Raw genomic sequence first — 18,443 nt, forward strand, 5'->3', positions numbered from 1 at the left:
AAGTTCATTAGCAGGAAGCTAAATCACAAGTGGAGCAGCTAGGACTCAAACCAGCACCCATATGGTGCTTATGATCATTGCCTTTGTTATATAAGATTTTAAGAAATATATCCAAGATTTAATTTCCTTTTAGACTATAAGTATTACAAATATGTTCTCCTTTTCTGAAGTTTACTTTTAATTCTCTTAATAGTGGCCTTCATAAATCTGAATCTTTAACATAGTCCAGTGTATCAGTATTTTTCTTTATAGTGGGTATTTTTTGTTCTGTTCAAGAAATTATTACTTTAACAAAGTCATGAAGATAATCTCTTATGTGATGATTTAGAAGTTTTTTATAAATGTCTAGAAGTGTTCAGGTCTTGTCTTCATCCTTTTGGAACTGATTGGCTTGTACGGTTTGAGAAAGAAGTTAAGGTTACTCTTTTTCCATCTCAGCATTACAGGATTGATTTAGGACCAGTTATTTTATAGTATAAAATCTGTATTATTATCATTGTGCACTATTCCTCACTTCCTCCGGAATTTCTCAGCTATACTATGTTCTTTAAATTTCCATATATGTTTTAGAAACATCAAATTCCATAGAAAGGAGCCAGGTTATGGTATAAGGGGTGAAACTACTGCCTGCAATGCTCACATCCCATATCAGAGCACCAGTTCAAGTCCCTGCTGTCCCACTTCTGATCCAGCTTCCAGATGATGTGCCTGGGGAAGCAATGGAAGATGGTCCAAGTGCTTAGATACCTGGTATCCATGTGGGAGACCCAGATGGAGTTCTTGGCTCCTGGCTTCGGCCTATCCTAGCTCTGGCTATTTGAGGTGTGAGCCAGCAGATGAAAGATCTTTATCTGTATCTCTCTTCCTCTTTTTCTTTAACTGTGCCTTTCAAATAAATAAAATCTTTAAAGAAAAATTCACAGAAAGACTTGCAATGAATTCATTATATGTATAAATTGCTTTGTGGGAAAATTGATATCTTTATAATATTGAATTTTTCCCTTTATGAATATGTTATATTTCTTTCCTTAGGTCTTCTTTAACTTCTCTCAGCTTTTTCTAAACTTTTAATTCCATTTTCCCATGAAATTTTCTTTTCAACTTTTATTACTTATTTGATATGCTGGGGGGTGGGGTGGGCAAAGAGAGATGCTCCCATCTGCTGATTCATTCTAAATACTTGCAACAGCTGGGACTGGACCAGGCTGAAGCTGGGAACCGGGGATCCCATCCATGTTTATCATGTGAGTGGCAGGTACCCTATTATGTGAACTATCATCCACTGCCTCCCAGAGTCTGCATTAGCAGAGTCAGGAGCGAAAGCTAAGAATTAAACCTCCATGCTCATGTGGGGTGCAAGCATCCTAATCTGCTTCTTAACCATTAGGCTAAGTTCCTGTCCCTTCAGTAAGCATTTGTTTAGCTGTTTTTATATGTAGAATTCTAGTACAGTTATGTCATCTTTAATGCTTTTCAAAATAGACAAGTTATGTTTGCTTTGATGATAACTGTTAAATAGACTCTAGATGATTTTTGTATATTCACATTTACTACACTGACTTTTCTAAATGAAATATCCTTCAAGGTATATTTTATATCTCACATATTTTGGCATATTGTTTTCATTGTATTTTCAAGATGCTATGTCTTTGATTTGTGGAATTTTTTAAAAAGTATATTCTTTAAAAGTCAAACATAGAGTAGGTGGGCCTTCGGCTTCTGGGTTACTTATAAGGTTGCAATTAAAGTGTCGACCAGGGCTTCAGTTTCATTTGACTGGGGAAGAATCTGCTTCTGTGTGCCTGTAGTTGTTGGCAGGGTTCAGTTCCTTGTAAGTTGATGGACTGAACCTCTACTCCTTGCTGCCTGTTTGTTGGCTGCAGTGAGCCCCTTGCCATGTGGGCCTCTCCCTACTTCAGCTCCTAGCATGACAGCTTTCTTTTTTATTTTAAATCATCTTTTCTAAGATTTATTTATTTATTTGAAAATCAGAGTTAGAGAGACAGAGATAGATTTTCCATCTGCTGGTTCACTGCAGGGCTTGGCTAGGCTGAAGCTAGGTTCCAGGAGCTTCATCCGGGTGTCTCACATGGGTAGCAGAGGCCCAAACACTTGGGTCATCTTCCCTTGCTTTTCCCAGGCTATTATCACGGAGCTGGATCGGAGGTGGAACAGCAGGATGTCAACGGGGCCCATACAGGTTGTCGGTGTTGCCAATGGTGGTTCGACCTGCTTTGCTACAATCTATGGCACCTTTCTTTAGCTGAGACTTCAAGGAAGTCAGTAGAGTCTGGTAGCAAGATAGAAGTTTCAATCTTACCCAGTGTAACCATGGAACTAGTATCCCTTCTTGCTGCCATATCGTCTTGCCTAGAGGCAATTCATGGCTCCTTCCCACATCCTTTGGGAGAAGATTACATATCAGTGTGGATACCAGGAGGTTGAGGGAACTTGGTGGCTGTTTTAGAGCCCTTTGCACAGTTTTCTATATCGTATTTCTAGTAGAATTCTGTGTCTAAGAATATATTCAGCATGATTTCATAATTTGAAATTGTTTCACACTACTTTGTGATCCTGTATTGTGCTAATTTTTGATATGTGTTCTGGGTTTACCTGAGTAGAGTATCTATTCTTCATTTAATGAGTGTAGTGTTCTGTAAATGCCAGTAGATCAGAAGTGTAATCTTACTATTTGCGTATTCTTTAGCTTTGTATCTGCTCTGTCTAGTTGTAAGCCGTGATCTTGGGCACATACAAAGTTTGAATCTAAAAATTCTAAATTTTTATTTCTCTAGTTCTTTTATCCCCTATCTTTTGAGATGTTTAGTCCTTTTTTCTTATATCAATAAAGGTTCATTAACATTCTTTCACTTTTTCTTTAATTGAATTCATCTTCTGTGAAGTTATACTTTCAATCTTTATACATTATGTTGAAATTATGTCATTTGTAAGAAATATATATTTTTTAAAAATCTATTTGGTAACAATCATATTATCTCTCTCTCCCTCTCCTTCCCTCCTCTCTCTCTTTCTTTCTCACTGTAACTCTGCCTTTCAAAAAAAAAAAAAAAAAAACTACAGCATATTTGTATGGTTCTCAGTAGATATCACTAGTTAATAAAATCCTTATTAATTTTTATTTTTGTATATCCAGGTTGTAATTTTGCCATTGTATTATTAAGGTGCTTTATATTTACTGCATGTCTTGTTTTTCTTTTCTTCCTATATTTCTTTTTTTGAGCTACATATTTTTGTTGCCCAGTTTTTTTTTACCCTTAGGTTGTTCATTATGCATTCTTTTACATATCTTTAGTGGTTATATCTACAGATTGTAGCAATTTGTTATAAATTGATTCTTTTACCCATTTATGAACAGTACAAAGAGGGTTGTAAAACTAATTCATTTGCTTTCTCTTGCCTTGTTGCTGCTGTTTTGTATTTTAAGATAACAGTATTTTAGCATTATTATAATTATTGTGAATATTGAGGTTTTTTTAGATGTACTCCCATTTGCCATTTTCTTTTTTAAATTTTTACGTATATCGATTTTACATTGTACTTTTACATTTATTTATTTTAGTGGAAATGCTGAGAGAGAGAGAGAGAGAGAGAGACAAAGATCTCCCAACTGCTGCCCACTCATCAAGTGCTTCTTTTTTTCTTTCTTTTTTTTTTTTAAAGATTTATTTATATATTTATTTGAAAGTCAGAGTTACACAGAGAGAAGGAGAGGCAGAGAGAGAGAGGCCGTCCATCTGCTGGTTCACGCTCCAGTTGGCCACAAAGGCCAGAGCTGCGCCGATCCAAAGCCAAGAGCCAGGAGCTTCCTCTGGGTCTCCCACGTGGGTGCAGGGGCCCAAGGACTTGGGCCATCTTCCACTGCTTTCCCAGGCCATAGCAGAGAACTGGATCGGAAGTGGAGCAGCTGGGACTCAAACTGGCTCCCATATGGAATGCTGGTGCTTCAGACCATGGCTTTACCTCCTGTGCCACAGCGCCAGTCCCCTTATTTAGCTTTTATTGATAAGGGAAAACTGTTCCTCTACTGGCAGGTTCAGTTTTTTAGGCAGCCCATTGGATAAACTGATAAAAGGTTAATCAGAGAAATCAGAGATTTTTAGTCATATGTATTTATATGGATTTCACCAAAAACTGACTAAAGGAGATGGTCACAATTTGTGGCTTCTATACTATCTTACCATAGAGATAAGGGAGAAGGTAAAAGGTGTAACTAGGAAAAAAAAAAAAAAAAAAAAAAAAAAAACCTTAAATTTAAATGTACCCTTAGGTAAATATATAGGAGATACAGTGGTTTTGCAACAACACCTGTTTAGATGATTTCTTACCCTGGATGCTCAAGTCTTACCCTTAATAGGTGTCAGTCTTCCCTTCTTATGAAACTCCCAGGGGAAAGGATTTATGAATTCCTTTGGAGCCTATTCTTTTAGGCAGATAAAGGGAATTCAGAAAAGACTCTACACAGTGTTGTATTCTGGATCCCTTTGCTTTCATTGTGTAAAGCTTTGTTTTTTGAATTTGTTTTTAATTTTTATTTGAAAAAGAGAGAGATCTTCCTTGTGCTGGTGCATTCTCTAAATGCCCACAGCAGGCTGAGTTGGAACCGGCAAAAGCTAGGAGTCTACAGCTCCATCTGGGTCCCCGACATGGATGGCAGGAGCCAAGATACTTGTGCAATCATCTGCTGTCCCTCAGGTTGCACATTAGCATGAAGCAGGAACAGGGTGAGTGTGGCTACGACTCAAACCTCAGCACCCTGATATGGAATACAGACGTCCCAAATGGCTACCTCAGCTGCTGTGCCAACACACCCCCTCTGCAAAGGTTTTTGAATATTGTTACCTATTATTATTATTACTTTTTTTTTTTTTTTTACAGGCAGAGTGGATAGTGAGAGAGAGAGACAGACAGAGAGAAAGGTCTTCCTTTTTGCCGTTGGTTCACCCTCCAATGGCCGATCGCGCTGATCCGAAGCCGGGAGCCAGGTACCTATCCTGGTCTCCCATGCGGGTGCAGGGCCCAAAGACTTGGACCATCCTCCACTGCACTCCCGGGCCACAGCAGAGAGCTGGCCTGGAAGAGGGGCAACTGGGACAGAATCTGGTGCCCCGACTGGGACCAGAACCCTGTGTGCCGGCACCGCAAGGTGGAAGATTATTAGCCCACTGAGCTGCGGCGCCGGCCGTTACCTATTATTTTGGTTTAGCATTTTGAAGAGGTCATTGCATTCTTATTGGGCTTCCATCAGTCCTGTTGTTGCCTTTTGAAGGCAAGAAAACGTCTTTCCCTCTTGTACTTAGTTGCTCCCTATGATTTATATAACAACAACAACAACAAAAAAAATTGAGGGGTGGGGGGCTGCAACGTTCTGGCATAGCGGGTAAAGCTGCACTGGTGCCAACATCCCATATGTGTGCTGGTTTGAGTCCCAGCTGCTCCACTTCCGATCCAGCTCCCTGCTAATGGACCTGAGAAAGCAGTGGAAGATGGCCCAAGTAGTTGGACCCCTGCATGCATGTGGAAATCCCAGAAGAAGCTCCTGGCTTTAGATCAGCCCAGCTCTATCTATTGCATTATTTGGGGAGTGAACCAGTGGATGGAAGATCTCTCTCTCCCTCTCCTTCCCTCCTCTCTCTTTCTTTCTCACTGTAACTCTGCCTTTCAAAAAAAAAAAAAAAAAAAACAACTACAGCATATTTGTATGGTTCTCAATAGATATCACTGGATAATAAAATCCTTATTAAAATTTTTTTAATAGCTTTACTATTATATACCTGAATGTGATTTTCTTTTGTCCTGCTTCAGGTTTATAGCACTCTAGTTCAATGTGTTTTTTTTTTTTTTTCCCCCAAGTTTTAAAGAAATCTTGGCCTTGGGGCCAGCACTGTGGCACAGCTACAGCCACTGCTTGTGACACTGTCATCCCATATGAGTGCTAATTAAGAGTAATGGCTGCTATACTTCCAGTCCATCTGCCTCCTTAATGTGCCTGGGATAGTAGTGGAAGATGGCTTAAGATCTTGGGCCCCTGCCACCCCCATGGGAGATATGGATTGAGTTCCAGGCTCCTGACCTGACCTGTCCGTTGGGACCAATTGCAGAGTGAACCAGTAAATGGAAGATCTCTCTCACTGTTTTTCCCTCTCTTTGTAATTCTACCTTAAAAAAAAAAAAGGAAGAAGAAGAAAATCTTGGCAAATATCTTCTCAAGTCCTGCTTACTCTTTTTCTTGTACTTCAGATACAATTATATTAGACATTTTTTGCCATGTCCTGTGTGTCTATTATTTATTTTGTCAAGTTTTCATCAATTTTTTTTTGTATGTTTCAGACTAATTGTCGGCCGGCGCCGCGGCTCACTAGGCTAATCCTCCGCCTGCGGCGCTGGCACACCAGGTTCTAGTCGCGGCTGGGGCGCTGGATTCTGTCCCGGTTGCCCCTCTTCCAGGCCAACCCTCTGCAGTGGCCCGGGAGTGCAGTGGAGGATGGCCCAAGTGCTTGGGCCCTGCACCCCATGGGAGACCAGGAGAGGCACCTGGCTCCCGGCTTTGGATCAGCGCGGTGTGCTGGCCGCAGCTTGCCGGCCATGGTGGCCATTGGAGGGTGAACCAATGGCAAAGGAAGACCTTTCTCTCTGTCTCTCTCTCTCACTGTCCACTCTGCCTGTCAAAAAAAAAAAAAAAAAAAAAAAAAAAAAACACACACACACACAAAAAACAGACTACCTACCTTCCTACCTTTTGGTTAATGTTTCCTCCTTTGGTTGAGTTTATTAAGCTGATAAATGTATTCTTGTTTTAATTTTGTTCAGTACTTATGCAATTTCCATTCTGTTTTGAAACTCTTTATTATGCCTTCTATTGTCCTAAAAGTATTAACTACATTTATTCCAGTGCCTGGATATGAAACTTTACTTTGATTTTCTGTCTATTCCTTTTTATTCATTTGTTTTGTTGTCTCTTGTGCCTGTTAATTGGTGATTGGATGTTGAAAGTTTTTTTTTTTTTTTTTTAGTTGAAAGGGTAGATTTTAGTCTCTGTGTATTATCTTCCTCTAGAGATTTCTTTGGATTTCTGATTAACTAGAAATCATATCAGTTAGGCTAGGGGCTGATAGTGTTAATTTAGGGGCTGAGCTGATTCTAGGCTGGATTTTTTTAGTCTTTACTAGAGTTTGCTCTGTTTCTGTTTTGTATGTTCCTAGTATGTAGCTCTTTATGCTGGCCCTTCCTTGCATTGCTGTTGTTGTTTTTCTTCTCCACCCTTAAAGCTTTACTTAGCTTTTTGGCTGCCAGTCAGCTTAAATACAAGTCACCATAATGTAGTTTGAAGGTGTGTTTTGGACTTTGGGGGCCTGGTCTACTTTCTGTTTCCATGGGTATACCTGTATTCCCGCTGAAAAATCTGGGTAATCTGTCATGACCCCTTCACACTGATAGGCTATGAACCACTTTTTATTTCCCCAGTTCTGTTAGTTGCTAGCAGTGGTTAGGCTTCTCTGTACTCACTTCTGAATAGTAAATGCTTCAATGAGAAAAGTTAAGCTGAACGGTGTCTGAATGCTTATTTCTCTAGAATTTTGGCTTAAATCTTGGCTGGCTTGGTAACTTCCCAATGCCTTTAAAAATGTTTTTAAAACAGTCTTATTCTAGCATTTTTAGGTGCTGTTTTTGGGTGACTAGCCTGATAGAAATTAATCTGCTGTTGACAGGAAGGTAACTTTTTGTTGTTGTACTTTTAAATTATTTAGTGTTGAAATAATCGTACCTTGTTATGTATGTCATCAGAAGAGCAGAGTAAGTTTTCCTTTCTTCCCCAGATAACAAAATATACCACTTTTGACCAGTGAATGAAGACACATGTTTTGTGTGCGTATGTACGTTTAGTTAACAATATTTTTCTCTTCTTTAGGTTGCTTAGCCAAACAATGAAGGATCATCTTGTAAGAGTAGCAAATGAAGCTGAATTTATCCTGAGCAGGCAGAGGGCAGAGGATATTCACAGACATGCAGAATTTGAGGTAGGTTACACATGTGGCTGGTATGAGGTGATTACTGTTTTTCAATGGTGACCATGGGAAATTGCCCAGCTAAAATGACACTGTGGTCTAAGGAAACACTTTATATATCTTTAGAGTTAATTTTATGAGAGAATCATGGGGGATCCTGGGAAAATGAAAGAAGCCTGTTTAACTGTCTCATCTCTACTCCAATTCACCACCAGTAGCTCAGAGCACTGTCTGTGTTTGGCTGACCTGATCTTAATATTGGGAGCTGAGTCTTGGCTCAAGAAAATTAACAAAGGCCCTCTGACTCCCTGGGTAAGACAGAGCTATTTAACTAGAAATTAAAATCTCTATAGCAACGATATTATCTTCCAGGTTTCTAGATAGGACCAGACACAGAGGTGTGAAATTGCTCTACCCGTGATGTTTGAGAGCCTCAGAATCTCTGCAGTCGAGGGAATGAGGGTGCATACAGAAGGACCCCGTGATAGACCATCCTGGGGCCATAGCTTAGGTTAGCAGTTGCACCTGAATGTGCATACACAATATGAATTTGTAAAGGAAGTGCTTTTATAGGGATACATATAACCATGAGCCACCCAAGGTACAGTAGGAAAACTGACAAGAATATTTAGTATAGCATTTGAAAAAAATTAAATATCATTGTATAAGTTCTTTCTAGCATGTCAAGAGCAGATAAATCATGTTGCTGATATTTTTCTGGTACCTTAGAAACAGTGCATTTTATACAGCCAGCATAACCTGAAAATAATTCTAGAACGGTAAAACTCTAAGAAGACCAATTTTACTTAAGACTATGGACACAAAATTTTAACTGAAACTATAGCTAATATAATCTATTTCTGTAATTAAAGAATTATAAAGGTGAGTGCTGAGAATTTTTCATGGAACTCAAACATGGTTTCTTTTAGCATATCCACCTTCAAGTTAAATTCTATCAAAAAATTAAAAAGAGAAAAATGTGAAGATATCAATAAGTGTAGGAAAAAAACATAAGTTTTAGCAGCCAGCCATAATAAAACTCTATGAAAAAGTTTGCACAGGAAAATATGAAATGTGATTAAATATAATTTTAAATTATTAATGCTATTTTTAATAAAATTAGAAAAATAACTGATAACCGCTATTGATTAGCTTAAGTTTTGATGTTCTTGCAAATATAGGGTATAGTATAGGATATAGTTAATATAAGTGCTAGAAAAGATGAAATAATATTATAGTCAAATTCTTTAATGTGATTGTCTATAAAAATCTGAATCTTGAATATTTTCCTACCATAATTAATAATAAAATTTGGTGAGATTATTGGATACCTGATAATTTTGACAAGCAGTTATCGACTAAGCTGGAAATAATGGTTTCGTCAGTTTTGACAAAACAATGTTTGGACCAAACTTTGCAAGAAAATTACAGATACTCTTTGGAAAAAAAAAAAACACTACAAAATCTTTTCAAAGGATTGAAACAAAAGCATATTAATAAATTTTTTCATGCTGAATAGTATGTTTATATTTTATGAGTCTTTGTGTATGTGTGTGTATTTGTGGGGAGAGAGAGGGAGCGAGAGAGAATATATCAGTCCTTTTCTCTTGAAATAATTTGAGACTTAAGAAAAATGGCAAGAATAGTTTAAGAACTTCTGTTCATTATTCTCCCAGATTCTTTAATTGTTCTTTCTCTCCTTTTCTTTGTTTTCTGAATTAGGGACTAAGGTGAGGTGGAGATACCCTTAACTGCAGATACTTCAGTGGGAATTTCCTAAGCATGTTCTCAGTCTTAATCTGGTGCAGTAACCAAAATAAAGTTAACATGAACCTGGTGCTGTTACGTGCAGATGTTATTCATATTTTTCATGCTGTCTTCATAATACCTTTTATAGTCAAAGTGAGAAAATTTTATTGTCACAAAAACATCAGTTTTTCTCAAATTAATACAATTCAATGCAGTATGCATTAGCATGATATTCTATTACAATACCAATAGAGTTTATTTGGAATTTACATATCCTCCCAAAATATTTAAAACATATATGTGTTAAATTTGGATAATCAAATACTCTTTTTCTGTGGGAAAATAAATGGTTTGACATAGACTTAGTATTCATTTCAAAAGAATATTGAGAATGTACTTGTCTCACCAGATTTTAAAATGATACTATCAAGATAACATGTATTAAAAATCTTCAACATGGTATAAAGATATAGGGTGAAAGATGACATAGTGAATATCTTAGAAAACATATTTAGAAAATTTAAAAAGTGGAACTGAGTCATGTGTGAGAGTTTAGTAACCAAGATGAGATATGTAGTAGGTACAAATATGTAAGTTGACATCTATTACATGTGGCATTAAGCTTAGGAAAGATGACATCAACAACTTGGAGAGAGAGATGATGCATTTGAGTGATATCTGGTCAGTGTACTAGTAATTCTAATGAAATAATAGGAGTTAAATTAGTAGACACATCCTCAAAACATAAGACAAGAAAATTTGAGGAAGCAAAGTGACCAATAAATATATAAAATGGTACTCTATAAATATTCTGGGAAATGTAAATTAGAGAATTTGTGGTCTGTCACTTTCTCTATTCTCAGATTGAAAGAAAGTAAAAAGTGTGATAATAGGTACTGCTGAAGGGAATAAGGGAGATGAGAGGGTGCCATGCTTTTATATTGCTAGCAGAATGGAAATTTTTACTCATATAGCAAAGCAGTGCAGTTACATCTATCAGAATAGCTATAGACTACTTACATACACACAAATGGTTCTTTACCCAGTTATCCAATGTTTGTGACTATGTCTTTTAGAAATAGAGGTAATATTACATTAAGAATATGATGCAATCCTGTTTATTGCAGTTCTGTATGAAATTTAGCAAAATAAAAATCAGCTAAGGAGAAATGGGAGGAAATATTTAACAAAAACCCCATTATTTTCTAAAGAATAGGAGGTTAATAAATTATGAAAAAATTAAGAGGTTAGTGTATTCATTTTTTAAGCAAAAGCCTTATTGTGATACAATTCCCCAAGCCATGATTCTTTTTCAGATTATTTGTGTCATTGCTTTTTACAGTCCATATTTCAACTCACACCCTGCTATTTAAACTGTTGACTAAGTACTCCTGTACTTTATTTGTATGTTCTTTTCCCTTACCTGCTAGTTAGTTTTTTAAGTTACATTTTTAATGTCCATTTTTTTATTTTTTAAAGATTTATTTGTTCACTTGAAAGTGAGAGTTACACAGAGAGAGAAAGAAAAGCAGAGAGAACAAGAGAAAGGAAGGGAAAGAGAGAGAGAGAGAGAGAGAGAGAGAGAGAGAGAGAGTTAGTTCTTCCATCTGCTGGCTCACTCCCCAATTGGCTGCAATAGCCAGAGCTGCACAGATCCAAAGCCAGGAACCAGGAGCTTCTTCTCGGTCTCCCACATGGGTGCAGGGGACCAAGGACTTGGGCCATCTTCTACTGCTTTCCCAGGCCATAGCAGAGAGCTGGATTGGAAGTGGAGCAGCCAGTACTCAAACTGGCGCCCATTTAGGATGCTGGTATGGCCGGCGATGGCTTCACCTGCTGTGCCACAGTGCCGGACCCCATATTTTCTAAATTTATATAATTCATGTTTTGCAGTCAAAAGTCTGTTAGTGCTTGAGTGTTTGTTCTCTTGCTATATCAGTTTAATATCTCACTAACCTATTTTGTTAGTCATAACTTAATTTCCATGTTCTTTCTTTTTAAAATTCAGTCCTTAATTGGATATGTTTCATAATTATATTTTTTCCACAAAAGTCTCATGTGCTCTAAACTTAAAATTGTTTCCTGTTTAATAATATTTGCCAGCTGTCTTTATTTGAGTGACATTCTGATTGATTTAATTTTTTTAAATTTAATGTTGACTAACACTTGCACTACCTTAGAACTTTGTAGACATTGATCTATTTTCTTCTGACTTTTAATGTTACTTTCAGAGGATAGTATGGTATTTTTCTCAGGTTTTGATATGCTTTTGATATCTTGTGGCCCTAGATTTCTTTGTATACAAAATTAAATTCTTTAACAGCAGTACAGCTTAGTACTAAACATTATCTATCTAATTTTGTAGAACATAGTTTCTTGTTGTGATCTGCAGGATTAGATTATTCGGTGAGTTCTTGCAAATTTTCTTAAATTGTGGTTTGAAATTTTGTTTCCTGTTCTTTTTTTGTACTTAGTGACATTTACTAATCTTATGTTAGATATGTGCATTTGTCTTCCATTCTACTAGCTCTTACCTTATTTCTCTATCAGTAATTAAACTTTTCATGTTTTCCCTGATATTTGTTATTTATTTATTATCCCTATAATGATTATGTTTTGTTCCTAATTTTGTTTATTTAGGACTTCAATCTATTTATTTATTTACTTATTTAACTTATGTTGTTAAGGAGACGTTATAGGTTCTATAACAGTATTAACTAATTTAGTCCTTATATCAAATCTCACTTGATAAATTCAAAAAGAGCAGAAATAACACAGAGTAACAATTGGGATCCAGATCCAGGACATTTATTTCACTCTTGATTGCTAATCTATGAATTTGCTTAAAGTTTTTTAGATTTCTATAGAATAGGTAAGATTTAATACTGAAATACACAGTAGGTTTATTCTGAACTCTTTAATTTTATGCTTTGTTAGTATAGTTTTTTATTTTAATCTGTATCCTCATGCTTTGAGATTTATAATGTTGCATAGTAATTTGAAGTTACTTCAAAATGTTCATGGAAAATGTACATTACCTTTTAGTTGCATTTTACATGGATTTTTAAAAGAAGCTTTGTATTATAAGTTATAAATATAGTAAAATACCTAAATAAAATCAGCTGTATTTCCAAACAAATGCTATTGATATTTGAATTTTTAATGGAAAAAATGTTGAACTGTTTCTTTAAGAGTCAGTTTTAAGAGAATGAACATCCTTTCTTATATTTACTGCTGTTTGATTTTCATAGAAAAAGAATTACTCTTTGTGCAACAAATTCCAGCATGATGTGGCATATTTTTTCTAGACAGATTATATTTCAAAAGTTACCTGTATTCAGCCTTGAATTCAGGTAATTATGAATTCTTAAATAATGTATCTAAATTTTATCTCTTACTGGTTTCCACCTTCTACAAAAAAGAGATGTTGTCATGTATTTAATATGCATAGACTATTTGTGGTTGCAGAGTGGCTGATTTGTTATCTTTATTGTCAAAGGATTGATGGAAGTGTAGATCTGAAATGTATCTCTTTGGTTCATTGCATGGTTATTATCGGAGTGGGATATGTTTGACATCTTCTATTTTGATTTATATAGAGGTTTCATGAATGTTATGACATCCTACTTATTCATTCCAATTCTTAAAAAAAGTTATGGCTATGAACAGATAGTTTATATTTAAAATTGTCATGCAGGACATTGGGCCTTGGCATGTAAATATGGTATATGCATGAATATATTCATTTCATGACCATCTTTTTGTAAAGAAAAAAAGTTAACAGTTTTAGTGCATTTATGCTAATGTATCTATAAATCATAATATGATATTAGTTGTTACTTAATGATTTCAATTTTAGAAATTTGTGAAGATCTACTTTAGTAAGAATTTCCTCATGTTCTTTTGGATGTTGCTTTGAATTTCATGCACTATATTGTAGAGCTCATTTCTTACTAGCTTCAGTGGAACTACAAACGAGGTCATCAGTCACTTCATTTGATTAAAGTAATAAAAACAGATAGTTCATTTTTTGGAAAAAATAAAGGCGATGAAAACAACAACACCTTAACTTTTTTTATTCATTTAAATTTTATTTACTTATTTGAGGGGTGGGAGGATGGAGAGAGACATCTATAAAGAGCTTCCATCAGCTGGTTTACTCCCCAAGTGCCCAAAGTTCACTCCCCAAGTGCCCAAAAGGGAACTCAGTCCAGGTCTCCCACATGGTTGGCAGGAACCTGATTACTTTAGCCATCATAGCTGCCTCCCCAAAGTCATTCAGAGGAAGTTGGGATCAAGAATTAGAAGTGGGAGTTGAACTTAGATGCTTCAATGTGTGATGCTGGCATCTTACCCACCAGGCTTCATACATTCCCCTTGATTAATTCTTAGTATTGTAATCTGTACATTTTTCTTTTAGTTGAAGAATTAGTCTGTTTTTAAATTAGCAAGCCAAATATTTTAAAATGAAATAGTGAACATTGGCAGATGAGTGCTTTAAATTTTAAAAAAAGTTTCTATACTTCCATTTAATTTTCTAAGCTCTTATGTATAAAATAAATCTTCATAACCTTTAAGTACATGTTAGTATCATCTTCCCTGTTTTAGATATCAGGAGATTTGAAGCACAGAGAGGCTGTGTATTTGCCAGCTTTCATCACTATAACTAAATACCTAAGACAAATTTAAGAAGGAAGGCAGTTTATTTTGGCTTATGGATTCATAATCCAGGATTGGATGGGGATCATTGGTTTGGCCATCTGGTGAGCCTGGAGGATTGTAGCAGTAGAGCATGTGTGGAAGAATGATCACATGACAAGCCAAGCAGGGGTGGAAGCTGGCAGGGTGGGGTGAGAAAAGCAGAGAGGCAGAGACATAGAAGAGAAGGAAGTTGAGAGAAAGGGAGGGAAGGGCTGGGCCAATTCATCATAAATGATCACCCTCCCAAGAGAACTGCATTCTGAGAGCATACCCCTATGGTCCCAAGAACCTTCTTCTGGGTCTGCCTCCCACAATTGAATCAAATTTCTACCGTTCTTAGTATATTAATTTAGGATTTGGGGGGGATTAAGCATCTGCATGAACTTAGGAGTCATATTCTGTTCCATCTATAGCGCTGAGTGATTTGTTCTATTTGTTGTGGGTCACACATCCCTAGTAGATGGTGAAGCTTGGGTTTGATGCAGAAGCCTGATACTGAGTATCAATTTATGACCACTTTGCTGTGTGGCCACCTCCAAAATCTTCGTCTAAGTGGTTTAATGCATATTTGCTCATTTTAGCACCACAAAAATCTGTGACATATGCATATTCATGTTTCTCCCTTGAATGTTTATTTGCAGTGTACTAAATTCAGTGTAGAATATAAATGGCTTCTTTGTAAAGATTTGTTGATTTATTTGAAAGGTAGAGTGACAGAGAGAGAGAGAGGGAGGGAAAGGCAGATCTTCTGTCTACTGGTTCATTTCTGAAATGTCTGCAGCAGCCAGGTTTGGGCCAGGCTGAAGCCAGGAGCCAAAGGAACCTCATCCTAATCTCTCATATGGGTGGCAGGGACCCAAATACTTGGGTTATCTTCCACTGCCTTCTCAGGCATGTTACCAGAGAGCTGGATCTAGATCGCAAGTCGAGCAGCAGGGATGCAAACTGGCATGCATATAGGATGTTGGCGACACAAGCAACGACTACACTGACATAATACTGGCTGCATTTTTCATTGCTTTTTAAGTAATGAAACCCAATCAGGATAATAGTTGTGTGTTTATCCTGTTGACTTTTTAATGTGGTGTTATAATTTTATAAATAATATTTTTGATCCAGAATTTCTTTAATTTCCAGGAAGTTTATGCTTTGTTGTTCGTTAAAATTTTGTTACTGTTTTCTTATTCATTTGACTATGAACAGCTAATATGTTCTATAAAATTTCTAATTGGGGGGCTTGTTGAAGATTTTTAATTGGCCTAATTTGATGTTCTCATATTTGCAGTCTTTTATGTTTGTTAAGAAAAAAATAACTATAAGGCCGGCGCCGCGGCTCACTAGGCTAATCCTCCGCCTAGCGGCGCCGGCACACCGGGTTCTAGTCCCGGTCGGGGCGCCGGATTCTGTCCCAGTTGCCCCTCTTCCAGGCCAGCCCTCTGCTGTGGCCAGGGAGTGCAGTGGAGGATGGCCCAGGTGCTTGGGCCCTGCACCCCATGGGAGACCAGGAAAAGCACCTGGCTCCTGGCTCCTGCCATCGGATCAGCGCGGTGCGCCGGCCGCAGCGCGCCGGCCGCGGCAGCCATTGGAGGGTGAACCAACGGCAAAGGAAGACCTTTCTCTCTGTCTCTCTCTCTCACTGTCCACTCTGCCTGTCAAAAAAAAAAAAAAAAAAAAAAAAAAAAAAAAAAAAAAGAAAAAAATAACTATAATAAAGCACAACATTTGGTCTATAATCATAGTAAAATTCCCACTGGGATTTTTGAAAGTATTCAAGGAAATGATTATGAGACCCATTGTAACAAAATAAATCTACTTGGTTCTTCTGCAAGAGGAACAACATTAAGAGAGGACTAATGCTCTGACAATTAAATGTATAAACTGTATTCTGGATCAGGTATCATAACACAGCATAATGTATATTTCAGATTTCTAAAGAGAAATATCTGACAGTCTACAAGACACTGATTTACTGATTCTTGACTTCAGTCATCTGTACAACCAAAAGTAACAGACATTCACACTGAAGAGGAAGTTAGAAAAAGATCTGAATGAAGCGTGATCATTAATATTTTAAAACAGAAAAATAAGAATTTTGAGAATACAGGATTCTAGAAGATAAATGGCACTTACAACTGATAGAAAGGTGAAAATTAAAGTGACAAAACGGTAAAGCCTTTTTTATACTTGATACTGCCAGTAAAGTTGTAGGAAATGTGAATTGCTGCGTTATTTGTAACATCACTTATAGCATGATTCCTTTGGGAAGCTCTTTGAAATGAGGCCTACCTTTGATTTAAAATAATTTCTATTGAAAATTTTTATGTAAATGATTTAAAAGGAAAGCACAGTCATATCCTTGATAATGTCAGTCACTATGGTTACAATAAAAGAATACTGGAAAATGTCTTAATGTCTGACAGTTGACAAATGAATATGTAAGTAGTGGCATATCATCTGTGGAACACTGAACATTCATTAAGAGCTATCTTAATACTTTAATTGTTTTAAATTTAGGATTCAAAATTATGCCTTTTAATATTTAATATATGCATGAATATTGCTAAAAGTATAGAGTAACTAGAAAAGCAACACAGTTGTTCTTTTAGTATTTTATTCTTTTACTAGTTTCTTTTTTTCTTAAGAAGTTGTGAATTGAAAAAAATGATAACTAAAATGATGGGAGCAAGGAGAAAGCCATTATATGCCACAGTTCTTTGAGATATGTAGAAAAAAATTAAAAGTCTCATGCTCAGATTTCTGTTTATCATTGCCATAATTCTTCCAGTTTTCCTGGTATTAAGACTGGTACTCATGGATGGTGGTTGTGGCACGGTGATTTAGGCTGCTGCTTTGGACACCTGCATTCCATGTTGGAGTTGCTGGTTCAAGTTCTGGCTACTCTGCTTCAAATCCAGCTTCCTGCTAATGTGCATCTTGGGAGGCAAGAGAATGTTGCTCAATTGACTGGACCTCTACTAACCATGTGTGAGACCTGGATGGCCTGGTTTGAGCTGACTCCCTCTCCCTGCTGTGAACCAGTGGATGGAAGATTCATATTAATACTTCTCTCTCTCTCTCTTTTGTTCTACCTTTCAAAGAGATGGAAATAAACATTTAAAAAACCTCTGTTATTAATAACTAAAGAAAACATAGATTATATTTTATCAAAAGTGTTTGGACTTTTGCTTGAAGAAAACTAAAAGGCAACCCATGAAATTGGAGAATCTATTTACATATCTAAATATGAAAGAGTCTAGTTCCCAAATATCTAAATAAAATTTATAAATCAGCATAATTTTAGAACGTGCTAACGATTTAAATAGACATTTCTGAAGGAGACATATAAGTGGTCAATAAATGCATGAAAAAGATGCTCAGCATCATCCATTAAGGAAGTGGAATTCAAAACCAGAATGAGAAACCACTTCATACTCCTAGGATGGATATAATAGGAGAAGTCAGGTAATAGTGGTAGGGATGTGGAGAAATTGGAATCTTCTTATGCTGCTGATGAGAATCTAAAATAATGCAGCTGCTTTGGGGAAGTCTGACAGTTATTCACATGGTTAAACAGAGTTACCATATAATCCCATGATTCTACTTGGTATGCATTCAGAAGAATGGAAAAGATGTCCAAACAAAACCTTAGACACAAATGTTCATAGCAAAATTATTCATAATAACTAAAAAGTGGCATTAACCCAAATGTCCATCAATGGAATAAAAAAAGTAGGGTATCTGTACAGTGGAATCTTATCCATATGTGAATGCACATTTGTAATATATATGCATGCTGTAATGTATTTTATACATACTATCTGTATATATATATTAAAAACTAAAACTTTAAATACATACATATATATGTATATATGAATTATATGAATTATAGAGAGAGGGAGAGGCAGAGAGAAAAATGTTTCATCCACTGGTTCACTCCCCAAATGGCCTCAATGGCCAGAACTTCCT

At 36.5% G+C, this 18,443-nt stretch overlaps 1 protein-coding gene across 6 annotated transcripts in view; it reads left to right on the forward strand.

Moving 5' to 3' along the window:
• LRBA (LPS responsive beige-like anchor protein) overlaps positions 1–18,443 on the forward strand; it is a 747,733-nt gene that overhangs the window by 293,646 nt on the left and 435,644 nt on the right. For all 6 annotated transcript variants that reach the window (XM_051819347.2, XM_051819345.2, XM_051819348.2 and 3 more), the window contains exon 36: positions 7,928–8,036. In XM_051819347.2, the coding sequence (XP_051675307.2) occupies positions 7,928–8,036 (109 nt within the window). The remainder of the gene's footprint in view (positions 1–7,927; positions 8,037–18,443) is intronic.

The sequence above is a fragment of the Oryctolagus cuniculus genome, chromosome 8 (genome assembly GCF_964237555.1).
Source record: "Oryctolagus cuniculus chromosome 8, mOryCun1.1, whole genome shotgun sequence".
In the NCBI taxonomy this organism is placed as follows: Eukaryota; Metazoa; Chordata; class Mammalia; order Lagomorpha; family Leporidae; genus Oryctolagus; species Oryctolagus cuniculus.